Source organism: Struthio camelus, chromosome W, assembly GCF_040807025.1.
Source record: "Struthio camelus isolate bStrCam1 chromosome W, bStrCam1.hap1, whole genome shotgun sequence".
NCBI lineage: Eukaryota > Metazoa > Chordata > Aves > Struthioniformes > Struthionidae > Struthio > Struthio camelus.
This window is the reverse complement of record NC_090981.1, coordinates 31,824,694-31,838,859: the sequence shown is the minus strand read 5'-3', so window position 1 is coordinate 31,838,859 and position 14,166 is coordinate 31,824,694. Positions and strand designations below refer to the sequence as shown.

General features: G+C 42.6%; 1 protein-coding gene across 4 annotated transcripts in view; it reads right to left on the bottom strand.

Annotated features, from left to right (window-relative positions):
• The window catches only part of LOC104140155 (CMP-N-acetylneuraminate-poly-alpha-2,8-sialyltransferase), a 63,687-nt gene that overhangs the window by 43,695 nt on the left and 5,826 nt on the right, over positions 1-14,166 (bottom strand). For 2 of the 4 annotated variants that reach the window (XM_068925194.1, XM_068925197.1), the window contains exons 3-4: positions 6,826-6,915; positions 4,147-4,404 (exon numbers count right to left, since the gene is read on the bottom strand). In XM_068925194.1, the coding sequence (XP_068781295.1) occupies positions 4,147-4,404; positions 6,826-6,915 (348 nt within the window). Of the gene's footprint in view, positions 1-4,146; positions 4,405-6,825; positions 6,916-14,084; positions 14,136-14,166 lie in introns of all 4 variants that reach the window. The other 2 variants (XM_068925195.1, XM_068925196.1) reach the window with 2 other exon arrangements.

The following is a 14,166-nucleotide window of genomic DNA, read 5'->3' as shown; positions in this document are numbered from 1 at the left end:
CATTCGAAGGTCTAGCCTTTTCCTACCCTGAACAGATCTGCTAACTGCCGCTCATATTGCAACTGCTTGCATGCAAAACCAAGACATCAGCGGGGAAGTGAGATGGATTCTGTTTCTCCTTATACACGATCAAGCAACAAACTTCTTGCATGAGTGCAAGTTCTTTCTACGTCAACCTTGTTGAGCACAACAAGAATGACCAAGTCAGAAAACCAAAGTCAAAGGACCTTGGAAAAATAAGTGCTGCATTTGACTAGCGATTTTATTTTTATCAGTGATGACTTACAAGGCAAGGCTATTCAACTTAATTCCCAGAAGCTGGCTGAGTTAGCAGGAAAACAGACTGCTAAGAGAAGAAAAGGCGCCTGTAATATATAAACTAGGCACTTCATTCTAAAGGAAGAAGCAATTAAATAATAACCTCATGGCTCTTCCTTGTCAGAGCAGTTCTCTGTTAATCAAATAGCTTCGTTTAACACATATGTCAGCTATTTCAGGTCTGTTCTCCATGCAGGTCAACTGAAATGAATGGGACTTTTCCAGAAATAACGTTACTGTGAGCAAAACCACAAGAATCTGCTATTCATTTACTTTTTTTTTTTTTTTAAACAAAAAAACTCCAAAACTCTATTTTAACCCCTGCTTTTGAAAAGTTCCCAACATGTATACTGGATTCTATTAAAAATAACCAGGATGATTTCCACTGATCTTCGACACCTTTCAAATTCTGAACCTAAAGTTGCACTGAATTCTCTTCAGTACTTACTGGCAGTCCAGGAATCCCAAACTCCTTTCTTAGCAATGTTTACTCTTCTTATTTTACAGCATGCCTCAAACACAGGTTATAGTTATTTCAGGAAGTTCTATGTAACTAGCGTATTGCAAAAATTACCACTTCCTATAACTAGCTCATCTGTTCTCTGATACATGCAACACTGCTAACACAGCCCTGGCATGAAAAAGTGTAGGCCACAGGAGAATAAGATGCATCGCACCTAAATCTCAGCCGGAAGGAGCACCATGTACCTGACCCACCAGCTGCAGAAACAGCAGAAGAGCAGCAGTGTGTAGAAAGTGGCTCCTGCAGCAGGGCTGGCCCATTTACAGCTCTTGTGTCATCAACTTATTTATCTCGTATTTTACGCTTCTAATTTATTTTATGGAAGGGCAGATTTTGGAATATTACAGGACCCTTTTCTGGATATCGTATCAGAACGTAGCATGCTTTGGTTCACCACCGCAAAAGTGCTAGCGGTGCCAGGATCAGTAGTCACTTAACAGGATGTAAAAACTTCAAAATGTAAAAAGCAAAGCGATATGAGAAAGAAGAAAGAGTCTACAGTCAGCATAGGTTTTTTTTTTTTTTTTTTTTAAACAGAAGAGAGATTTTCCTTGCTTCCCAGTTTAACTAGATCGGCTCAGATTTTCCACTGGAAAAGAGAGGCATGATTTCACTAGACTTGTGGAACTAATCCATTTTATCCTAGCAGAAGATGTGTCCCTAGACTCTTGATTTCTGATCCATGAGAACAAAATAAGGCCCTGTGTGATTAACTAATTAAAAAAAAAGCTACTTTAATGTTCAGTAAATACAGTAAAGCTGGTTAAGCTGACAAAACATTACCTCGTTTGCAAAAATGACTCATATAAGCACTTTCAGTGGTGTCTAAAAAAAGGAACTGTGTTCTTTTCCCTGTAAAATTTGCTGACACAGTTACATGTTGACTTGTTTATTATGTGCCTCTAGTTTAGGTTCCTATTTTAAAATACTTTTCTTAATAGAAGTACTCTAATTATTTCCTGTTGTAGATGGATCAATGGTCCAGGAGGATATATGCTGGAATATCTCAAGGAAAGGCCAGTTATTTGTAACTCTGGATGATTTTCAAAGAGAATGCCAGACCTCACCAGGTTTAAATCCAAGTGCCAGGTACTGACCATCTCCTTGTATCCTTGGCAAAGCATATATTTTGGATCTTTATCAGTTATTGCTAACATCCTCAGATCACCTTTAAAGAAGCTTCAAAATTCAAGATATTTGATTGATTGTAGCATAATGCAAATACTGGCAGATGTCTATTATATCTTCTTCACTGTAAGGAATCTTCACGATCAGCTTTATCGTTAAATTAATGATATCCCTAATGTTTTACCTAGCATGTACAGGATTCTCCTGTTCCAAGAAATTTCTCTCAAACATGCACACTTTTGTTTCAGAAGAACATACAGTAGAATGAAAATCAACTGAATTATCTACCCAACCAAAATAGTATGACATATTTATCACAGCACTTAAGTATAAGGCATTCAGCACCATGAAAGTTTTGTTCATCAGTCTACACACCCAGTAGCACTCATGATTTAGTTTATACACATAGTAACTGCTTTCCAGAACCGGGTCAGGTACTGACTGAAAAGAGCACATTTTCCATACACACATGCAGCCCCCATCCACACATACATAAGTAAACTTCACATGGTCTAACTGTGCAGAATCTGTGAACTTCTAAAATGCTTAAAGCGTGATTTGTAAATTCAAAAATCTTACTGTATTAAACTGCCCACATACTGTCAGGTCAAGTACTCTATTCCTGGAAGCTCATGAAAAATGCGCTATGATGCAGAATATCCTATGATTGTTATACTGATTATTACAGCTAGTCATACACCACAGGAGAGATGTGCCGTCAGTTGAAACAGCTGATTAGCAGGCTTACCTTCCTGATGTCCCTACAAAGCTTCATCATTCTTCTCTTATTTGTATATAAATCTGTAAGAATCATATCTTTACTTCTCATCGCTCAAATTAGTTAAAAACTCCTATCGGATATCACTCCCTAGTTTCACTACTAGCTAAAATATGGGGGAGGGTTTGGAGATGACTTCAAAAGCAATTCAGCACATGGTTTACGTAAAAGCGTGTGCTTTGCTGCATTGGGCCTTTTGGAACGACAGTCACGACATCACCTTCTAAAAGAAAATTTTCATCTAGAAAAACCACTGTCTAGATTTTTCTGTAGTCTGTTAAGTGGAACACATCTGTCCTTTGAGAAAGTACAAAAGTATGCCCATAGACTAAATGTGGTTGGAAAGTGTAGCATTTTTATTGGATTTCTTCTACAATAAGGATGCTAATTTGAAAGACTGGCCATGGCACAAGCAGCACAAGCAAGAAAAATGAGAGACTGGTGTGTTATTGACATGGTGGCCAATTGCTGGTACGCCTTTCAAATACAATACAACTTTCATGTGTAAATCCTCTTTTGATTTTTGAATTGAAGGACTATGATTTCCCTTCTACATATCCTTTCGATATTTTTTTCACTACCATCTCTCTTCAAGGCGAGAAAAAGCAAAGCGAGGAACCTGCAATGATAACTACTTCTACATTGTCTATCACCACCGTTTCACCCTTCTCAAACCAAATCAATTGAAACTTCTACTTCAAAAGCAAAAGGACCCATCTTTTGTCCAATGTTCTCTCTATCCATATAACGTCACCCTGTCAAACGAAGCCAACTATTTCATCTCCTATTGATCTGTGAAGCCCAAACATATTACACTGTGCATGTCTGAGTGAAGAGCGAATAAAACGTGAAGCATATGAACGCTTTTGCCCAAATTGCAGGGACACACTTTTAGAGCAGTGTGAAGAGATTTAGATGTGTGACTTCCAATTACCTTAATGGTAGCCATCTGGTTCAATCCCAATGCATTACACTGAAATTTTACCCCATGCTGCACATAAGTAACGTAGTAACTCACAACAGGTCATCGCTATTGGCCGAGAGCTAAGAAGGGATATTTTGGAAAAAGAAAATACTTTGCATTTATCCTACCAACTCTTCCATCAGAATAATTATTGCGTCTGGAACAACAAAAAAAAAAAACAGAAAAAAATAAGTGGCACAAATCCCTCTGCTCTCTCCAGGTGTGCCCCTTCTTCTACTTTCACTGCAAAAAAGACTCTTCTTGTCAACTACACAGGAACATATTTAATTTGGGGAATTCCACAGGGAAAGGTACTGTTTCAGATAAATTATTCAGCAATTTCAAATAATCCCTGAAATTTGTGTCTCAGATTAAAGCATTTCTCACAGCTTTTGTCCAAGAAACAGATAGCAGCAACAGCAGATGAGAGCTCACCTTATTACAAAGTCGTGGCTATCAATCTCTTTTCCGCAGCCGCTGTCCAGAAGGATGCCAGAATTTCCAACAACTGCACAAGTTTTAAACCGCCGATTCTTCATTGGGGAAACCTCAGGGAGGAGGCTGTGCAAATCCTGAGAGATGTTTAGGGTGCGACGCCTGTCCAGCACGTAATGGATTACGTCCCCCGGCTTGAAGCTGCTTTTGACCACCGAGACATCTCTTTCAGCGTCCAAGAACCGAAGAATGTTCTTCCTGTCAACCAACCAAAAGGCAGAGATAAGACCCAGCACTCACCGCTCACAAGGAGTTTATCTAGCAGTCGCACCGGCCGTACAGAGCACACAACACGAAGCAGAGGGCAGACAGCTCCGGATGGACTGAGGTCATTTCCCATGCTCCAGAACAGATTGAAAGCAAAGCCGTCAGGGCAGAATTCAAAGGCTTGATTACAATATTACCTGCAGATATTACAGCAATAGAGCTCACTCACTTTATATAGATAAAGGCACTGAGAGACCAGAGGAAGATGACTTTAAAACTCAGAAAGAACACTATTTTTGATTACTTTACAAAGCTTTGGTGTATGCAAGGATTTCAAGAAAGGACCAGAACAGTTTGTTTTCCTAAAAACGTGCTGATTACAGAGATGGGGTATTTATGAGTTAGGAAATAAATGCTTCACTATACTCTCACGTCTCAAAAGTCAGCTTGGTTCAGGAAAGGCCATGTTTTCTTTTAGATTCTTATTTCACTATAAGAATAACGTATTTAGTTTAGCTTAAACTTGCTCCTAATTAACTGAAGGCTCAGCCAAAGTTATCCTAATTAACTTGAAATAAGAACACCCTCAGTCTTTTGCACCAATTTTACAAAATCACCTTAAAACCACACTGCAAATTGAACGACAACAGCTCAGCACACAGCCGAGCTGTCAGCTGAACTCAGAGAAGCACTTCTAGGGAGCTCTTATCATCGCTTTAAATCAGTTTAGTCCAATCCTTCAGCTTGCGTCTCTGCAATTAAGCACTTAAACTGCTAACGGGGTTCAGCCACACAAGATCAAGCTATCAGCCAGCACAGGTTGAGGGAACAGGGGCAATCAAGCATTTGTACACTCCCAGTCCATGGTAAATAACAGGTAAAGTACGTCTGCTTAAATGTCAACTGATGCAGTTAAGTCACAGTAATCTGTACCTGCTTGTGAGGTCTAGGAGGGAGGTAAAAAATGAAGCTCTTTAAATTCACCAGCTCAGAAAAGACACTTTGAAGGACAGTGGTTCTGCAATGGCTGGTGCCTGCACTGGCAGCCTCACGCAGCCTTTAGCTGATGTTTGTCCTCGTGAGGAGAAGCCGGGAGAGACCCCAGCCACCACTGCGGGACCCCTGCCAGCCGGGGACCACGAATGAGCCCAGCCTCACACGATGCACTGGTGTTTTCCACTGGTGTCAGCAGGTAAGAGATAATTTAAAGCAGAACATTTTGTTGAGTAAGGGGATGCTATTTTTACATAATCAGTTTTCTGAGTGGAACTTCCTTAGATTGGATCAAAACAGGAAAAGCCCGTACTTAGAGCTGCCGCTCCTGCAGTCGCAGCCCCACTGAGCACCGGGATGGGGAAACCACCCCCGAAGGCGAAGAGGGATGAGCAGCAGGAGCTCCCGTCCCCCAGGAAGCTGCCGCTGCTGCCGCCGCTGCCGCGGGGGCCAGCGCACACCCGCCGCTTGTGGCCCCTTCCTTGCACAAAACAGCTGCGCTGGGATCGACCTTACACACCGAAGGGGAAGTGAAACGCCATAAAAAAATATATATATATACTGTTTTCAAGTGTTTCCTCTCACGTCTTAAATGGGGAGGAAAAAAAAAGAAAAGAAAAGGGCGTTCGCGGTTCCCTTTTGCAGCTGTCACGCATGGATGAAGTGGCACCAGGGCAAAGACGTCCTCTGCCGAGGCAGGTGAGGGCCTCTGAATAATGAAGCACGGTAGAGGATATTAAAACCTTGAGCGCCTAAAGCTTTTGTTAAGTGGTATAAAAGGCCAGGTAAGGCATTTCTGTAAAGCACGATAAAGCCTGTTCCTCAGCCTGTAAGTTCAAATGGACGTAAAGCCCCGCAGGCTTGATGAGCTTCATTTTGTGGGCACCCTGCAACAGATAGGTAAATGGTTAAAAAATGAAAAAGAGAGGGAAAGGAGGACTCACCCGATCCAGCAGCATTAAAAAACACCTCAGTTAGTAATTACTAGGAACGGTGCCATCAGTCCTGGGGCCCAGCACAGGACCAGGGGGACGCACCAGGAGTCCCCGACAGCACCGGGCGAGCTATTTGGAGGCTCCCACCTCTCACACGCCCTGGCACGAGCAGGGGCAGCCACTGCGAAGGCTCAAAAAGCCAGAAAAGCTACCCGCAATGTCGAGAGACGAGGGCTGCGGCGGGAAACTGAATCACTCGGGAGCGTAAGGGGCTTCACTTGACTTACCTAAAGCCCCCGCCCCGACAGCAAGAATGAACAAGCCCGTTATCACTTGTGTTAGCAAACAAAGAGGCAACGCTTGTGCAGGAACAGAGCAGCCTGTGTATTATTTTAAAACATGAGAAACTGCAGTGAAGTTATGGAAGTGGTGTCATAAAAATAAGACAGGGCCTTGGCTTCCTGTATTGGGGTGGGTAACTTACCAGCAAAGTTTGTTTACGTACACCCTTAAAGTCTTCCAGTGGGTTTCAGATGGAGCTGAATTAGACTCAGGTAATCCATCATTAGCAGAGCTGAAATGTCAAAAATGCTTAAGGAATTTATTTTCCATTAAAATTTTGAGATGAGCAAAAGTCACTGAATCTCAGTACGCTCTCACGTATTAAAAGTATATTTTCACCTGAAGTTGTGAGTAGCACCTTCAATGGCAAATGTGCAAGCAGGTGTTAAGTGCACTTGTAAGAACCCCTGTGCCAACAGGAGATGTGTGATAGCGCTAGCGTTCAAATATTTCTAATTGATTCATTTGACTGTATTCAAACATTTTTAATACTGGAAGGAATGTGATTAAGCATGCAGATGTTCATGCCATTGTTTTAAGTTCCTCTGTGCTACTGACTCATCTGTACTGCAGGGATAGTGGTACTTCCCCTTTTCACATGGGTGCTAAGAAGAAAAAAATACACTAAGGGATATGACAAAAAACTAAGTACAAAGCGTACAAGGGTGTCTTGGTCAATCTCGATGTTGGTTAAAAATAATTTAAAAGAAGTGCTAATTCGCATTCAGAAACTTCACAGCTCAGTTAGAGGAAAAAAGGAAGGGAGAAAAAACAATGCTTTTCAGTGACCCTTGAAGCAAAGGTGTTGAATGGAAGGAACCTCTGCAAGCATAAGCTAGAATGTGTAAAGAAGCTGTTTTTCTGAGGCGGTCTTCGAGTTTTGTTTTAATAAAACTCTCCCTGAGGTGCAGTCGGAGCCCTTCCCAGGCAGGTGAGGCAGGTCACTGTGGTTAGCTGAAGCCCAGCAGCTTTTTGCAGCATGCTTACATGACTCTCAGAAACGTGGTGCCACAATCTGTGGTTTACCTAGGTTTGTTTTGATAACCAGAAACAGATGTTCATAATACTAAAACACCAAGCCCAACTCCTGGTTATCTGATGAACTATACACAACAGATACCGCCGCCTTTGCATAGCTTTCCAAAAGATACAAAGATATTATATTCTGGGGCAATGTGGTGACATGTTTTCTATTTATGTGTCCTTTTTATTCTGTACAATAGTCTCTGTACTACACAACAGTATCACCCTATGGCAACCTCTCCCACCTCTGCCACAGAATTGTTTGGATTAAGAAAAATAAATAAATAAATCACTTAAATATTTGACTTCTAGGATTGCAAATAGTTTTAAAAGTCCTTCCTTCCGAGCAAGGCAGCGCTGGAAAGCCTCACGCTGGGGCTTGCCTGGCCTGAGAAGCCCAAGCCAAGAGATGAACTTGCTGAAGGGCCTCCTCAGTGCCGGGGAACCCGGCTCGGGCACCAAGCCTTAACGCTGCTAGGACTATGGGAACAAGGCCTGCCATAGGGTTATTCAGTCCACGCCCTGTCCCACCGAAGATGTACACTTGCTTCTGGCACATGCTTATCTAATATATTCCTAACAACATCCAGGGGTAGGGACTTGGCAAACGCTCCCTGCCGTGGGTTTAAGCACCTCCCTGCCCTCCCCAGCAGCATGTTCCCCCCACTGCTAACCCAGGTGCGTCTTGCCGCAACCGAAGCCAATTCCTGGTCCATGTACCTTGGATTCGGAGAACAGGAAATAATCAGGTAAAAACGCCTTACTCTTTGGCAAAAGCCTTCACATACTGCAGGCTAATAAACCCTCAAATTTTCTAATTTTTTGTTTCTTTTTTAAGATAGTTCCTTGTTTTTAGACCTCTGAACCTTCTTGTTGCTCTCCTGTGGGCTTTCCCCAACTGATTCACACAAGCCTTTACACACCTTGATTTGCCAGAGATTTGCCTCTCACCCTACGGTTGCTCTTCGCCCTCCAGCGGGGAGGCAGAAGGCGGGTCTCAGCTTTTAAAATCATCAAGGAAGACAGCTTAGTGGCTGATTAGATGCTGCTTTCCTTGAAGAGGTGCTCCTGAAACCAACCTCAGCCAGAGGAAGCTGAACCACAGCAGCACCCTGGGCCGAGCTCGACCCCGGGTACAAACGCCAGTGACTCCCCCGTCTCCCAACGAAGCCGACGGGCACCGCAGACACCTCCGAGGGCAGGCTGTGGCCTTGCATTACCGCACGCTGCTTTCTTGTTTTGTCATTTTTATTTAGGCACACTAAAAACACTCCTGTCTCAGAGGAGCTCTGCTTTCCAACTCTGCTTGCCTTTAGCACCGAAAGAGAAACAGGTAGTTCAATCAAATGGCGTGCGTACGCTTGAGTGAGGGGAAAAGTGCACAGTTTAGTTTGATTAATTATCTTTTCTTTCCAGTATTTCCTTTTTATGCTTTCTCTATGCATATTGATCACAAGGAGGCTTTTAATAAATTAAGACCAGTTAGGACTTTTAACCATAGTTTACATAGTTCCAGCTCCACATTTCAGAACGTGCACGTTATGTGACCGTACAGAGAGGATTTTTCACATGCTACCAAAACAGGAGATTGATGTTTTGTTTTTTCTAAAGAACCACTGATTATGGAAAGGCCAGTGGTTACTCGAATCCAAATATTTTTATTTGCTCTGTAAGGCAACTCACCATGAATATTTCAATCTCAAAATGCTGTGTTGATCATTTTGATAGTAGCTAAATAGAGAGATCTAAAGTTAGTACTTAAATTGAACCCATGCTCTTCAAGTTTTAGATTTTTTAGACTCACTTGGTACTTTTTTGTGTAAGACAAACATACAAAATCCTTCCAACACATAACCAGCAAACGTTCAGTGCTGCTAAGCAGTCTTCCAGACAAATAGTAAAGAATTACTCAGTAATTTTGGTGTTTGTCACATACGGGTTTTTACTTCCCACTATAGGAAGACCACCAAAAAAAAAGCACCAAAGCACATAGCATCTCACCCTCAGGAGACTCCCATTTCCACCAAAGTCGGTGCAGATTCCCACTGACTTTTTCTCATGTAATTTTGAAAATTTACTAAGATTCAGAGTAGATTTGTTAAAAACATGCATAATTGTGACTAATCATGGAAAGCTTTCCAGCGCTCCTCAGCCCAGAGCTGACCGCAGCAACACCTGGGTACACGGAAGGGTCTTATCTGCCCCCCGCTTCCCTCCAAACCCTTTGCGGCTCCCCTCTTGCCACCAAGGTCACTTCCCAGCTGACACACATGCTAATCATGTCATAAACCTTCAATAGGCACGCAAAAGTGCCTGGCCACTGCTTATCACATGAAGGTCAGCCACATATCAGCTTTTATTGATTTTAAGCAAGTTAAAGTCAAAAGAACAGAGTCAGTGGCGTTAACCACCCCAACCAAGAGCAAATGTCAACTTTTCAGTGGAGGTAAGGCTCCAAGGGAAATAAAATGCTTTGCAAATTTCTGAGAGCTTTAAGGTTTGTTACAACTAAATCAGCCTGGAGAGTCCTGATCTGCATGTCTTGGAGACACACAGGTTTGGAAGGGAACAGCCTGGCTGGCCCCAAAATGTCGCTCGAAAAGCTTCAGAGCTGCTCCGGTGCCAGCTCTGCGTCTACTGTGCACACTTCAAGGCCATATCATAGCTGTTTCATATCATCTTGCAAGACAAATAAAGATAACAATCTGAGCCCTTCTTATGGGGGAAGTCTTGCTCGCTCTCTCTTTTTTTTTTTCCTTTAAATGGAGCTGTTAACATATTACAAGTTCTCACACTTCTCTGACAGGAAATTTCCACTCATCGAGTTCTCACCCACATCACAAATAGATAAGTACATCCTAGACACGCACCGTTTTATTCTTCATTTCGCCTTCCTGCAATTCAAAACCTCTGTCCGTTCCTTCCAACGCAAATACATGCCCCCACTTAATCAGAAGTGGAAAAAGAAAGTCATGCACTCCAGCCTCAACCGTATTTCATTTCACATAGTTCACAGAGGTGCTGGCACTGGTCCTGCATAGCAGGCTTCCCCAGATGGATTTGTATCACCTCTGCCACATCTCTCCATTCTGAAAGCATGGCCTTTAATGGAACTGAAATTTCCCAATTTCCATAATTGGAAAACCTTCAAATTGCCACAGACAGTAGGCAGGATTTAGACATGAAACCCCACAGAAGGTGGATCCTCTCTCCTCTTTCCCCACATGACTGAAGCATTCAGACAGTGAGGGAGTCAAGCCAGCACCAGTGGCAAGTGCGGGCACCAGAATTACTAATTATTCTTAAAAGAAGTTGTCAGCAATCAGAAGGTACCGTCCATTTGAAAAAAATCACTCTGCCACTAGAGCAAGATTGGTAAGGCAGCAAATTTGATCCAGTCTCTAGTAATCAGCTAACGATACCCACCATCCCCACTTCAATCATGCAATGTCAGGCTCTTTCTTCCAAGCAGGCACCTCCAAAGGGGCTGCTACACCCCCTCAACTGCTTCTCCTGGTCACAAAGTCCAGGAGAGCATCTCGGGACCCCAGATGCCCTGTGGAAGCTCTTCCTCCTCCCATGGGGTCCTGGTTATGGAGCGTCTTCACTCATTGATTCCTATGACCTGGTGAAGAATTCATTTCCAATACCAAATAGAAAAGACCTCTGCGGTTGATAAAAAGTGGTCATTAACTCGAGCAAATACAAAATGGCAGGAGAGGACACCCATGGTCAACAGAGCAAGTAGCAAAGCACAATGTCCCAGCTACAAGCCTGGTAGGTCCAGACACAACACAAAACCCGTTGTCCTTGCAAAAAGCAAAACTATAATGTTTTTCCACATTTTAAAATTTTTATTGTGGGTTTCAAGCTGATGCAAGACACATCAGTAGCTGCCATTTTGGGTGATTATAAGTTTTACGAAAGGTCTGTATGCTGTACACTAATGGTTTCACAAATTATTCTTCCACTGCTAAGAAGTGACAACTTTTTATACATTATTCAACAGGCGCTAGCTTTCTTTATTATGTTTCTCTCTTACCGTCGTTTGCTATGGTGAACCTCATACCACAAGTCAAACACCATTCATGTTAACGGTTGCAATAACAGAGTATGAATCATCTTCATGGTCTATACAGTGCACGTATCGTACTTTGGAGGACCCAACAGTTGGTCTAACGATGAGAACACTCTAGGAGATTGCTACGTACACTTGAAGTTAGTCCTGATAGTTAAGCATAAAAATATTTATGGCTAAAATGCTTCTTGCTGCTGTCACAGGGAAGAAAGGTATATAGCAAACCTCCTGCCAAAGCGAAAGAAGAATGCGTGCTGTTTAGTCCACAACAAGAGCAGGGCACACATTACAAGGGGTTGTTTGTGGTTTCTGCAAGGAAAAAATGTGGCAAACTTCCCTCCCTCACTGCTGACAAGCGTACCTGAATATGTTGCACACATTAGCAAAGAGGATTTCTGGAAAGAACATGCACTGGCTAGCAGCCCTGCTTCCCTTGACAGTCGGCATCAAATTTTGGCCCTTAGTCACATTAATCTAAAATCTGGTATCGGTTCAGTGAAAACATCTGCTCCTCTGACCTGCTGTTCATGATGATAGCTATGTCATCTCAAAATGAGACCAAAGTGGACATCCAGATAACCTCAACTTTATGCATACTGCTGTGCAGAAAATCTTTGCACTGGCCAAATGAGATCTTTACTTTTTAAACTAGTGTATAGGATACATGCTTTTCTTCACTGTACTACTTAGACAAAAAATATGCTTCACTGTTTTTAAAAACTACAAAGTAATTACATCATGATGTTTCTTAAGAGCGTATTTATAAAGTGAGAGAGTTTTCTCATCCTCCAGCAGTAAGAAAAAAGGCATTGCTTTTGAAACTCAAGTTTTTGGTACAGTGAGATATGTATGCAGTAACAAGCTTAAAAAAAAAAAAGTAAAGCACTCATTTGTCTGAACGATATATTTTGCTTTTGAAATAGGTGAAAAACGAGCACCTCGGAAGTATCCCAAACCCCAATTTCTCTCTGACTTTTACCTAAAGAGTTATTATAATACTATCATTTGTTTATTGTTTGGCTTTAGCAGCAAAATATATTGGTTTTAAATGGTTCTGAAATATGATACTTAATTTGTCACCAAAACGGGATGACTGCAAAGAGTTATTATAAGGTTCTGATTATAGTCTCTCAATGACTTCCAAAGCAAATCAGTTTACACCACAAGCAAAACTGTGTGGTTTTTTTTTCTTGTCAGAACTATAGCCTATGATTTGAAATTTGGACACTATTCTTTTTCAAGTTACTATTTGTCCAACTTAAGTTGTCAGTTACCTCCACGTAAATCTTAATATTGTTATCGATATAGGAATTCTGCTCATTTTCCCCAAATTACCTTGGAGGAGAATTTAGCTTTTACACAACAACTACACATTGGTCAAACAGGTGACATCTACACTGAGGGCCTTGGGAGAAAGACCAGCCCTGAGGCCTGGGAGTACACCTCGGCTGAATATTAGAGTGAGAGCCAGGCGTTCACTTGTGCGAAACCCAGGTGCTGGGGGCGCAGCTGGACCCCTGGGGGTCCCTCAGGCCAGGGCACCCAGCGGTTTGGGACAATACCATGCACCATGCAGCGTAACACAGCGCACCATGCTTGCCCGGCAAGATGCAGCTGCTGAGATACAGCCGCAGAGTATCAGTAGAGCAATTACTGCTGCTACCCAAAATCTGCTGCTCTTCTCATCCTTATCATGGTTCCCTACTGCTGCAGTGGGGCTGTGCTAAGTCCATCATAGCTCAAGAACTTCAAGAATTATAACCGCTCCACAGATTACTTTTACTACAACTTTGTACACGTGAATCATTTCTGAGCTATTAATATCTTTTGCTTGTTTCAGAATGAAGAACATAAAACAGCAGCCATAAATCCCGAAGTCCCTTGTTCAGAGAGGCCATGTCTTTCATACACGGAAGCATTGCCTGCTTAAGGGTTTCATAAGCTGCCCTTTAATTTAAACAAAATCAAAGAAAGAGAAGTGACACAGAAACCACATTTTAATTAGATCAAATTCCTACTCAGCTGTAAAACAGTGTTCAGATCCAGAAAATCAAACATCCACTCCGCTATGCCTTTGCTGCTGAAAAATCTCTTTCCTACCACCTTTCACAGAGCAGGACAGGCTCAGCCCGCCATCCCACTAACCTGAGCTCCACACCCTGCCCTCCCTGGCTACCTTCCTAAGACGGGGGGAGCCTCCGAGCCGAGCCGTGACAAGAGCCCAGTAACGGTTGCCCTGAGGCAACCATTAGGAAACGTCAAAACTGTCACTCCTTAACTCTGCCCTTGTGTCTACCTACTCTGTTCTTGTGTCCACCTCTGCATGGACCTGAGTCTCCTTCGGCCTCCACCTGCAAGGGAAGGAGAACTGTCATGAGGTGG